This window comes from Tachyglossus aculeatus, chromosome 13 (assembly GCF_015852505.1).
Source record: "Tachyglossus aculeatus isolate mTacAcu1 chromosome 13, mTacAcu1.pri, whole genome shotgun sequence".
Lineage (NCBI taxonomy): Eukaryota > Metazoa > Chordata > Mammalia > Monotremata > Tachyglossidae > Tachyglossus > Tachyglossus aculeatus.
Genome location: NC_052078.1, coordinates 21,609,006 through 21,620,620, shown reverse-complemented (window position 1 = coordinate 21,620,620; position 11,615 = coordinate 21,609,006). Strand labels below are relative to the sequence as shown.

Below are 11,615 nucleotides of genomic sequence, written 5' to 3'. Positions count from 1 at the left end.
CTGTAATCAATCAATCGTATTTATTGAGCGCTTACTGTGTGCAGAGCACTGTACTAAGCGCTTGGGAAGTACAAGTTGGCAACACATAGAGACAGTAGCTACCCAACAGGACCCAGATGCACAGGCAGCAGAGGGGTGAAGGGGCTTTTTTCCTTACCCTCTCCCCCAGTATTATTAGTTTCTCTGGGTGCATCCAGGATTTGGGGTCTCTGAATGGAAAACTGCTGCTTCAGACGACTTCAGGGGCTAGAGTTCTTGCCCACGTCTGTTGCTCTGCAAACCAGGATGCACAGGCAGCAGAGGGGGCGAAGGGGCTTTTTTCCTTACCCTCTCCCCCAGTATTATTAGTTTCTCTGGGTGCATCCAGGATTTGGGCCTCTGAATGGAAAACTGCAGATTCAGACGACTTCAGGGGCTAGAGTTCTTGCCCACGTCTGTTTGCAGACCCAGATGCACAGGCAGCAGAGGGGTGGGGGGAAGGGGCTTTTATCCTTACCCTCTCCCCCAGTATTAGTTTCCCTGGGTGCATCCAGGATTTGGGCCTCTGAATGGAAAACTGCAGATTCAGACGACTTCAGGGGCTAGAGTTCTTCCCCACGTCTGTTTGCAGACCCAGATGCACAGGCAGCAGAGGGGTGGGGGGAAGGGGCTTTTATCCTTACCCTCTCCCCCAGTATTAGTTTCCCTGGGTGCATCCAGGATTTGGGCCTCTGAATGGAAAACTGCAGATTCAGACGACTTCAGGGGCTAGAGTTCTTGCCCACGTCTGTTGCTCTGCAGACCCAGATGAACAGGCAGCAGAGGGGGGGAAGGGGCTTTTTTCCTTTCCCTCTCCCCCAGTATTATTAGTTTCTCTGGGTGCATCCAGGATTTGGGCCTCTGAATGGAAAACTGCCGATTCAGACGACTCCAGGGGCTAGAGTTCTTGCCCACGTCAGTTTCCAGACCCAGATGCACAGGCAGCAGAGGGGAGGAAGGGGCTTTTTTCCTTACCCTCTCCCCCAGTATTATTAGTTTCTCTGGGTGCACCCAGGATTTGGGCCTCTGAATGGAAAACTGCCGCTTCAGATGACTTCAGGGGCTAGAGTTCTTGCCCACGTCAGTTTCTCTGCAGACCCAGATGCACAGGCAACAGAAGGGACTTTTTTCCTTACCCTCTCCCCCAGTATTATTAGTTTCTCTGGGTGCATCCAGGATTTGGGCCTCTGAATGGAAAACTGCCGCTTCAGACGACTTCAGGGGCTAGAGTTCTTGCCCACGTCAGTTTCTCTGCAGACCCAGATGCACAGGCAACAGAAGGGACTTCTTTCCTTTCCCTCTCCCCCAGTATTATTAGTTTCTCTGGGTGCATCCAGGATTTGGGCCTCTGAATGGAAAACTGCCGCTTCAGACGACTTCAGGGCTAGAGTTCTTGCCCACGTCAGTTTCTCTGCAGACCCAGATGCACAGGCAACAGAAGGGACTTCTTTCCTTTCCCTCTCCCCCAGTATTATTAGTTTCTCTGGGTGCATCCAGGATTTGGGCCTCTGAATGGAAAACTGCCGCTTCAGACGACTTCAGGGCTAGAGTTCTTGCCCACGTCTGTTGCTCTGCAGACCCAGATGAAGAGGCAGCAGAGGGGGGGGAAGGTACTTTTTTCCTTTCCCTCTCCCCCAGTACTATTAGTTTCTCTGGGTGCATCCAGGATTTGGGCCTCTGAATGGAAAACTGCCGCTTCAGACGACTTCAGGGGCTAGAGTTCTTGCCCACGTCAGTTTCTCTGCAGACCCAGATGCACAGGCAACAGAATCACTTCTTTCCTTTCCCTCTCCCCCAGTATTATTAGTTTCTCTGGGTGAATCCAGGATTTGGGCCTCTGAATGGAAAACTGCCGCTTCAGACGACTTCAGGGCTAGAGTTCTTGCCCACGTCTGTTGCTCTGCAGACCCAGATGAAGAGGCAGCAGGGGGGGGGAAGGTACTTTTTTCCTTTCCCTCTCCCCCAGTACTATTAGTTTCTCTGGGTGCATCCAGGAATTGGGCCTCTGAATGGAAAACTGCCGATTCAGACGACTTCAGGGGCTAGAGTTCTTGCCCACGTCAGTTTCTGTGCAGACCCAGATGCACAGGCAGCAGAGCGGGGGAAGGGGCTTTTTTCCTTTCCCTCTCCCCCAGTATTCTTAGTTTCTCGGGGTGCATCCAGGATTTGGGCCTCTGAATGGAAAACTGCCGCTTCAGACGACTTCAGGGGCTAGAGTTCTTGCCCACGTCTGTTTGCAGACCCAGATGCACAGGCAGCAGAGGGGTGGGGGGAAGGGGCTTTTATCCTTACCCTCTCCCCCAGTATTAGTTTCCCTGGGTGCATCCAGGATTTGGGCCTCTGAATGGAAAACTGCCGCTTCAGACGACTTCAGGGGCTAGAGTTCTTGCCCACGTCAGTTTCTCTGCAGACCCAGATGCACAGGCAACAGAAGGGACTTCTTTCCTTTCCCTCTCCCCCAGTATTATTAGTTTCTCTGGGTGCATCCAGGATTTGGGCCTCTGAATGGAAAGCTGCAGATTCAGACGACTTCAGGGGCTAGAGTTCTTGCCCACGTCTGTTGCTCTGCAGACCCAGATGAAGAGGCAGCAGAGGGGGGGGAAGGTACTTTTTTCCTTTCCCTCTCCCCCAGTACTATTAGTTTCTCTGGGTGCATCCAGGATTTGGGCCTCTGAATGGAAAACTGCCGCTTCAGACGACTTCAGGGGCTAGAGTTCTTGCCCACGTCAGTTTCTCTGCAGACCCAGATGCACAGGCAACAGAAGGGATTTTTTCCCTTTCCCTCTCCCCCAGTATTATTAGTTTCTCTGGGTGCATCCAGGATTTGGGCCTCTGAATGGAAAACTGCCGCTTCAGATGACTTCAGGGGCTAGAGTTCTTGCCCACGTCTGTTGCTCTGCAGACCCAGATGAAGAGGCAGCGGGGGGGGGGGGGAAGGGACTTTTTTTCCTTTCCCTCTCCCCCAGTATTCTTAGTTTCTCTGGGTGCATCCAGGATTAGGGCCCCGGGAAGGGGGTGATGGAGATGAAGTGGAGTTGGGAGGCCCTTCCGTGAGGGGAAAGGTACGTTGCGCCGGGCCCGCCACCATTACGGCCGCCCCTCCCCCCGCGCCACGAGCCGCCTCAGGCGCGCGCGTGCGCGCTCGCTCGCTCGCTCCCCGCCGGCGCATTCCGGCCGCTGCGCGCCCCCGCCCCCTCGCCTTCCCTCCCCTCCCTCGGGGGGGGGGGTGGAGAGGGCGGAGCGGCCGCCGCGTCGGCGGCGCGCACGTCGCACCGCGGGGCCCAGGTAGGCGCGCACGTCGGCTGACGCCCGGAGGGAGGAGGAAAGCGACCTCCCTCTTCGCTCCGTCCTCCCTCCCCTTCGCCCAGCGGGGGCCCCCCCCAGTGCGCCTGTGCGGAGGCCTAGCTGCCCTGCGCGTCCTCTCCGGGGTCCTGCGTTACAGTCGGTGGGGAGGGAGGGAGGAGGAGGAGGAAGAGAAGAAGGTGGGGGTGGGGAGTCGGCACGGACATGGCTCCCGACTCCAGCGCGGAACGTGAGTGACCGAGCCCGGGCCGGGCGGAGGGAAGGAGGGAGGGGGAAGGAGGAGGCCCGGTTCCGGGCGGGTCGGCTTATCTGGGGGGTTTCTCTCCCCTCCCCACCCCTCGCAGATGGTCTCTAGCGACCGGCCCGTGTCACTGGAGGACGAGGTCTCCCGTAGCATGAAGGAGATGATTGGAGGCTGCTGCGTGTGCTCGGACGAGAGGGGCTGGGCCGAGAACCCGCTGGTCTACTGCGACGGGCACGGCTGCAGCGTGGCGGTGCATCAAGGTGAACGCCGTCGTCGTCGTCGTCGGCCCTCGCTTCCTCAACCGTCGCCCTCGTGGGCGCGAGGAGGGCGCGCGCGCGCGCGCGTGGCCCGGGGCTGTCACGAGATGGTGCCCCCCCCCCACCCCGCCGAGTGTCATCGGGCCGTCGCCTGAGGGGGCGCGGGGAGGGCGATTTCCTGAGGAGATTGAGTGGGAAGGGACTTGGGAAGACGAGGAACCGTCCCTCCCCCCTGCGGGGATTGAGTGGGAAGGGACTTGGGAAGAAGAGGAACCGTCCCTCCCCCCTGCTGGGCGGGGAGGTCCCCCTCTCCACCCCCCCCATCTTACCTCCTTCCCTTCCCCACAGCACCTGCGTGTACGTATTTATTACTCTATTTTACTTGTACGTACCTATTCTATTTATTTTATTTTGTCAGTGTGCTCGGTTTTGTTCTCCGTCCCCCCCCCCTTTTAGACTGTGAGCCCACTGTTGGGTAGGGACTGTCTCTCTATGTTGCCAGCCTGGACTTCCCAAGCGCTTAGTACAGTGCCCCGCACACGGTAAGCGCTCAATAAATAGGATTGATTGATTGAGGGTCACGCCGCCTCTCTGAGGCGATGGGGACTTGCTCTTCCTGAAGTACCTGCCATGCGGGTGGGTTTAATAACCATTCATTCAGTCGCATTTAATGAGCGCTTGCTGTGGGCGGTCACCGAGGTATCAGTGAGGCCCAGTTGTAGACTGTGATCCTATTCATTCATTCAATCGTATTTATTGAGCATTTACTGTGTGCGGAGCACTGTGCTGAGCGCTCGGGAAGTACAAGTCGGCAGCAAAAAGAGACGGTCCCTACCCAACAGCAGGCTTAGTAATGATGACGGCCTTTATTAAGCGCTTACTCTGTAAAAAGCACTGCCCCAAGCGCTGGGGAGGTTACACGGTGATCAGGTTGTCTGATCGTATCCTGTATCCTCCCCAGTGCTTAGCACATAGCAAGCGCTTAACAGATGCCACTTATTATTATTACAAGTTGGCAACCTGTACTTGCCAAGCGCTTAGTACAGTGCCCCGCGCACAGTAAGCGCTCAAGAAATACGATTGACTTGTACTTCTCAAGCACTTAGTAAGCGCTTAATAAATATGATTGAGTGAATGAATGAATGATGATGATGGCATTTATTAAGCGCTTACTACATGCAGAGTACTGTTCTAAGCGCTGGGGAGGTTACAAGGTGATCAGGTTGTCGCACGGGTGTGTGTGGGGGGTGTCACAATGAATGTCCCAAAGAATACAAGTTGGCAACATGTAGAGACGGTCCCTACCCAACAGCGGGCTCGATTATGATGGCGGCCTTTATTAAGTGCTTACTCTGCGCAAAGCACTGCCCCAAGCGCTGGGGAGGTGACAAGGTGATCAGGTTGTCCCACGGGGGGCTCCCAGTCTTCACCCCCATTTCCCAGATGAGGTAACTGAGGCCCAGTTGTAGACTGTGAGCCCGTTCATTCATTCAATCGTATTGAGCACTTACTGTGTGCGGAGCACTGTACTAAGCGCTTGGGAAGTACAAGTCGGCAGCAAATAGAGACGGTCCCTGCCCAACAACGGGCTCACAGTCTAGAAGGGGGGAGACAGACAACAAAACAGAACAGGTAGACAGTCCCAAGTGCTCAGTACAGTGCTCTGTGCAGAGTAAGCGCTCAATAAATACAGCTGATGGATTGATTGACCCACCGCTGGGCTCAGGTCTGGTGTTACCTCCCCATATTAATAATAATAATAGTGGCATTTATTAAGTACTTACGGGGCAGGCACTATACTAAGCGCTGGGGGGAAGCACTATGGCATAGTAGATAGAGCACAGGCCTGGAAGTCCGAAGGTCATGGGTCCCGGCTTTGCCACTTGTCTGCTGTGTGGCCTTGGGTAAGTCGCTTCATTCATTCTGGGTAGAGACTGTCTCTATATGTTGCCAACTTGTACTTCCCAAGCGCTTAGTACAGTGCTCTGCACACAGTAAGCGCTCAATAAATACCATTGAATGAATGAATGACTCGTCCAAAGTCACACAGCTGACAATTGACGGAGCAGGGATTTGAACCCATGATTTCCGACTCCAAAGCCCGGGCTCTTTCCACTGAGCCACACTGCTTTGCTAGGATTTGCGTCCTTTGCCACGGGCCTGCGTGGGAAAGGCACTTGAGGAGGAGCCACTGGCTGCTGCTAGGTGTATGGCCAGAGGAGAGAATAATAATAATAATAATGATAGTATTGGCCGAGTGCTTATTATATGCCTAGCGCTGTTGTAAACTTGAGGAGGAGGCACTGGCTGCGGCGAGGTGTATGGCCAGAGGAGAGAATAATAATGATAGTATTGGCCAAGTGCTTACTATGTGCCAAGTGCCGTTGTAGCGATGGGATAGATACAAGGTAATCAAGTAGGATGCAGCCTGCATGGGGCTCACAGTCTCAATCCCCATTTTGCAGATGAGGTAACCTAGGACCAGAGAAGTGCCCAAGGTCACTCCGCGACCCCTGACTCCCAAACCCGTGCTCGGGCCCGTTTGATCCTGCTGTCAGGGACTTGGCAAATTCCTTTAGTCAGGCTGTTTATTCACGTGAGGCCCGACTCCATGGGCTCCCGGGTTAGGAAGGGAAGGGCAAGTTGGGTTATGTCTTAATTATCGTTTTCGGGAGTAAGCAAGAAAGGAACATGTTTTGCCTCTTTTTTTTTTTTTTTGGTCATTAATAAGCTCCTCTCTTTCCACTTCTTCTCTAGGCCGCTTGGAAAGTAGGTGCTAATGCCTAGATTCTGTTTTGAAGGGTTAAATTCCTTCTTAGAAGAAAGGGAGTAGCAGAGATGTATCTGATGTGCTGTCAAACTTGGAGCTTTTCCTTTGAGGTGTCTCAGTTGGGACTGCTATTGTTTTTCCAGTGTCCATTATGTTTCCCCTGGCATGTATGTGCATATGTATAACATGTATACATCTCTACACACAAATCAATTGTATTTATTGAGCCCCTACTCATGTGGTGTGAGACTCCAAGAAAAATGTCGATTTAAATATTAAAATACCTTTTTCTGGGATCAGTTCCAAGTAATATAATTTGATAAGAAGATAATTAGGAGGCCCAAGTACTTTTTTTTCTTTAGCCAAGGAAAGAAAATAAATGAGACTTGACTTTTATTAATACTGTTCACTGTTGACACTGCTGCTGTGCTGTTTCTGACTGGCAGGGTTATTTTCGTGCTAAGCTGGAGTACAGCCAGCACTTAGAACAGTGCTCGGCGCATAGTAAGCGCTCAACAAATACCAACATTATTATTATTACTATTACAGTTGCTTTAAAGAGACAAGTCCCTCATGACTGGGGCCTTTCTTGCTTTTTTCTCAATATAGCAGCTCCTAATTTTTTCTTTTGTTAGATTATAGCTAGAAAATGCAGCATTTCTCAACAGTTAAGAAATTTTCAGTTGCCTTTTAAGCAAGTTAGTGCAGGAATACTTATTGAAACAGAACAGGCTTTTTATATTTTGGGACAGATTGATTCAGAAATAATGAAGTTGTGCTGATGTGATCCCCCTCCCCCCCACCCTCCAACTTTTAGCTGTTTTAAGAGGTAAGATGTGCTTATTGTTAAATTTGACTTATTCTTTATGGAAGTAATGTATGGTGGGAATTAAGTTTTTTTTTGTTTTAACCTCAGTTGCTTAGAAATTTAGAATCAAAGCTCATTTCTCTGCTAACCTGGAGTGTTGGATAATTATTTGATATCTGTTTGGAATTACAGAATGTAGTTATCTACCCTTTGATGATCTTCATGAGTAGAGATCAGGAAATAAGAGCTGTGGGTCCACTGGATTCCTAATGTTTTCTTCAGACTTTGTAGTACAAGGCTTATCTTTCATGTGGTGTGCTTGCGCATGCTCACCATCACTTGTGCTTATCCTTGCTTGCACATCTGCTCACTGGTTTCATACAGATGAGTGCCAAATTTTTGTTTTAAGTGTTGGGGGAAGGTAGGTGCTGAAAGATGATGGTGGGTTTAGAAATGGGAGATTGGCACAGATCTTTTCTCTCTTTTTCTTCCCTTGGGCTTGACCTGCAGTATTGGATATAGGTACTAAGGAAAGTGATGGTCTCCACCTTTTCCTCTTTTCTCTAGAGGAGCCAGAGCCTCTTTGTGTGCTTCAGAGAGATGGAGGGAGGGAATTCAGAGGATTTTTGTCAAATCTTGTGGAGGTAGATGTTTGCTTTTTAGTAATGATTATAAACGGGAGTCTACAGCCAGGATCCACGTCAGGCTGCCAAATTTCCGCTCCACACAGACTCACCTGGGGTCCTGCTTAGTACTATGATTTGAGTACACAGTGAGCGCTCAATAAATACAATTAAATGAATGAGTCCAGCCTGAGGGATAAGGGACAGTGACTCCCAGGGCTAGGCTCACACTCTGGCTGGGGGTAAATTGGCATCTCGAGGCTGATTGTCCCAAGTAGGGAAAGGAGGGAAGAAGGGCTACAGTGAGAGAAAGAGAAATGCCCTAGTCATTTGGGCTTTTTGAAACGAAATCTGAATAGATCTGGAGTCAAGGTACTGTAGACCATTATTAATAATAATAATAATAATAGCATTTATTAAGCGCTTACCATGTGCAAAGCACTGTTGATGATGATGATAGCATTTATTAAGCGCTTACTATGTGCAAAGCACCATTCTAAGCGCTGGGGAGGTTACAAGGTGATCACGTTGTCCCACGGGGGGCTCACAGTCTTCACCCCCATTTTCCAGATGAGGGAACTGAGGCCCAGAGAAGTGAAGTGACTTGCCCAAAGGCACACAGCACCCAGATATTGTCCCTGTTACAGCTTCTGGTTCCCAAATAAGGCCCCGGGGGGGTAGGAAGGTGCATGCAGAATCAGATAACTTTCCTATCAGAAGAAGGGGGGGGGGGGGCATGCTCCACTTTGGAGACCAAAAAGAGCCCCTACTCGTGGGCCATGGGGTTACTGCCTCGTTGGAGCCTCATCACACTGTATTACATGCAAACACATGCTCACTCACCCCCACAAACATGGGGAGAAGAGGGAGTACAAGCGAAGTCAGCTGAGGAATCTGGGGTGTGGGGAAGAACTCGTCTAAGAAATTTTGTGAGGAAACCAAACTATGGGCTTGGCACTCCTAAGGTTATAAAATTTTACCTGACATGTCTTTGTTCTGATTAAAAGTTAATGTAAAAAGAAGTAATTTTACAGTTCCATGGGATATTAAAATTCATTTTAACAAAAAGAAAATCAAATGATAAATGAAAACTTATTCTAAAGACCAAGAAGTCAGCGTTTGTCCATGAGAAATTTTGACCACCCCCTTCTCCTCAGCACGCTAACCATGGCTTCATATACTCTGTCCTCTTCTGGTTCTTCTCTTATCTCTCCGGCCGTTCATTCTCAGTCTCTTTTGCGGGTTCTTCCTCCCCCCTCCCATCCCCTTACTGTAGGGGTTCCTCAGGGGTCAGTTCTTGGTACCCTTCTGTTCTCTATTTACACTCACTCCCTTGGTGACCTCATTCGCTCCCACGGCTTCAACTATCCTCTCTACGCTGATGACACCCAAGTCTACATCTCTGCCTCTGCTCTCTCTCCCTCCCTTCAGGCTCGTGTCTCCTCCTGCCTTCAAGACATCTCCATCTGGATGTCTGCCAGCCCTCTAAAACTCAATATGTCCAAGACTGAACTCCTTATCTTCCCTCCCAAACCCTGCCCTCTCCCTGACTTTCCCATCACTGTTGATGGCATTACCATCCTTCCCGTCTCACAAGCCCGCAACCTTGGTGTCATCCTCGACTCCGCTCTCTCGTTCACCCCCACATCCGATCTGTCACCAAAAACTGCCGGTCTCACCTCTGCAGCATCGCCAAGATCCGCCCTTTCCTCTCCATCCAGACCGCTACCCTGCTGGTTCAATCTCTTATCCTATCCCGACTGGATTACTGCATCAGCCTGCTCTCTGATCTCCCATCCTCCTGTCTCTCCCCACTTCAATCTATACTTCACGTTGCTGCCCGGATCATCTTTGTGCAGAAACGCCCTGGGCATGTTACTCCCCTCAAAAATCTCAAGTGGCTACTAACCTACGCATCAGGCAGAAACTCCTTACCCTTGGCTTCAAGGCTCTCCATCACCTCGCCCCCTCCTACCTCACCTCCCTTCTTTCCTTCTATAGCCCAGCCCCCATCCTCCGCTCCTCTGCCGCTAACCTCCTCACTGTGCCTCATTCCCACCTGTCCTGCTGTCGACCCCTGGCCCACGTCCTCCTCCTGGCCTGGAATGCCCTCCCTCTGCACATCCGCCAAGCTAGATCTCTTCCTCCCTTCAAAGCCCTACTGAGAGCTCAACCTCCTCCAGGAGGCCTTCCCAGACTGAGCCCCCTCCTTCCTCTTCCCCTCCCCATCCCCCTTGCTCTACCTCCTTCCCCTCCCCACGGCACCTGTATATATATTTGTACAAATTTATTACTCTATTTTACTTGTACATATTTACTGTTCTATTTATTTTATTTGGTTTATATGTTTTGTTTTGTTGTCTGTCTCCCCCCTTCTAGACTGTGAGCCTGCTGTTGGGTAGGGACCGTCTCTATATATTGCCAACTTGTACTTCCCAAGTGCTTAGTACAGTGCTGTGCATACAGTACGCGCTCAGTAAATATGATTGAATGAATGAATGAGTAGTAGTTAATGGGATTTGATAGCATCATTTTTTGGTATCCTCCAAATCCTTACACGTTTCACTCTTTTATTCCTACAGCTTGCTATGGCATTGTCCAGGTACCCACCGGCCCTTGGTTTTGCAGAAAATGTGAATCTCAGGAAAGAGCAGCCAGAGTGGTAAGGACATTTAAAAAAAAATTAAAGTTATACATTTGTGTTGCAGCCTTTCAATAGTATCTGGACTTTCAGATTTCTGTTGTAGGTCTGTACTAGTTTGAGTGGGTAAAACGATGTGAAATGCTATTGTGTAGCTTGTTTGAACTAAGACAGAATGGTGTTCCTGAAGAACTTTATGATGCTGAAAACTTGTGTGGTTGTGTCATCCTGCGTGTGATATTTTGTGTGTACCAGTTTTTTTTTCTGATTCAGCATTGCATAGTATCCAGACACACTTTGCCAGAAGAATGTTCTTTATTCCACAGTAACCTATCCAAAGTGTGTAATGACAACACATATTGTGGCAGAACTAATTAAAAAAGAAAACCTTTAGGCTTGGGATTCATTAAGAATTATGTCCTTTTCTTGTCTTGCCTGTATATGTTTAAACTGGTCTGTTGTGGTTTGGTTGCGATAGCAGCCTGTTACAGGGATTTCAAATTGTGGATGGTGTGGTGTCTGCTTAAATGAGTTGTTCAGAATTTTAGTTTCCAGTGCACTCTCTGTTGTTTATTAAGTGACTCTGCACATGTCGGTTTTTTTTTTGAATAGCAAGTTTGAAACACCTACCGCTTTTAAACATGCAGTCACATTTGGCAAAAGATCACAGAAATTCTTGGCCATCTATCTTCAAACACATTTGCAATTCTTTTGTAGAGCATACTCTATTCATTGTAGCCAAAACGAGTTCCGTAGTATAGTAATGTTCTTGGGAGCAGCAGAGAGGGGTAGATTTAATCTTCAGTAGTTTTACTTTGGAATTTTTGACAGGATGTGCCATTTGCTGGAACACTGAAGTGTAATCTGTCCTTAACCATAAGTGTTGGAAGAGAAAGGCACTTTGACAGAAGGCAGGGAATCAAAGCATTTTTACTCCTCACCTCCAGTCAC

The 11,615-nt window shown here is 49.8% G+C and overlaps 1 protein-coding gene across 5 annotated transcripts in view; it reads left to right on the top strand.

The window, feature by feature from the left end:
* The first annotated feature begins 3,352 nt into the window (after nucleotides 1-3,352).
* The window catches only part of MLLT10 (MLLT10 histone lysine methyltransferase DOT1L cofactor), a 157,691-nt gene continuing 149,428 nt past the window's right edge, over nucleotides 3,353-11,615 (top strand). For all 5 annotated transcript variants that reach the window (XR_005453712.1, XM_038755955.1, XM_038755957.1 and 2 more), the window contains exons 1-3: nucleotides 3,353-3,550; nucleotides 3,666-3,825; nucleotides 10,606-10,685. Coding sequence is in view for 4 of the 5 variants with exons in the window: in XM_038755955.1 (XP_038611883.1) it covers nucleotides 3,666-3,825; nucleotides 10,606-10,685 (240 nt within the window). In the remaining variant the exon portion in view is untranslated. The remainder of the gene's footprint in view (nucleotides 3,551-3,665; nucleotides 3,826-10,605; nucleotides 10,686-11,615) is intronic.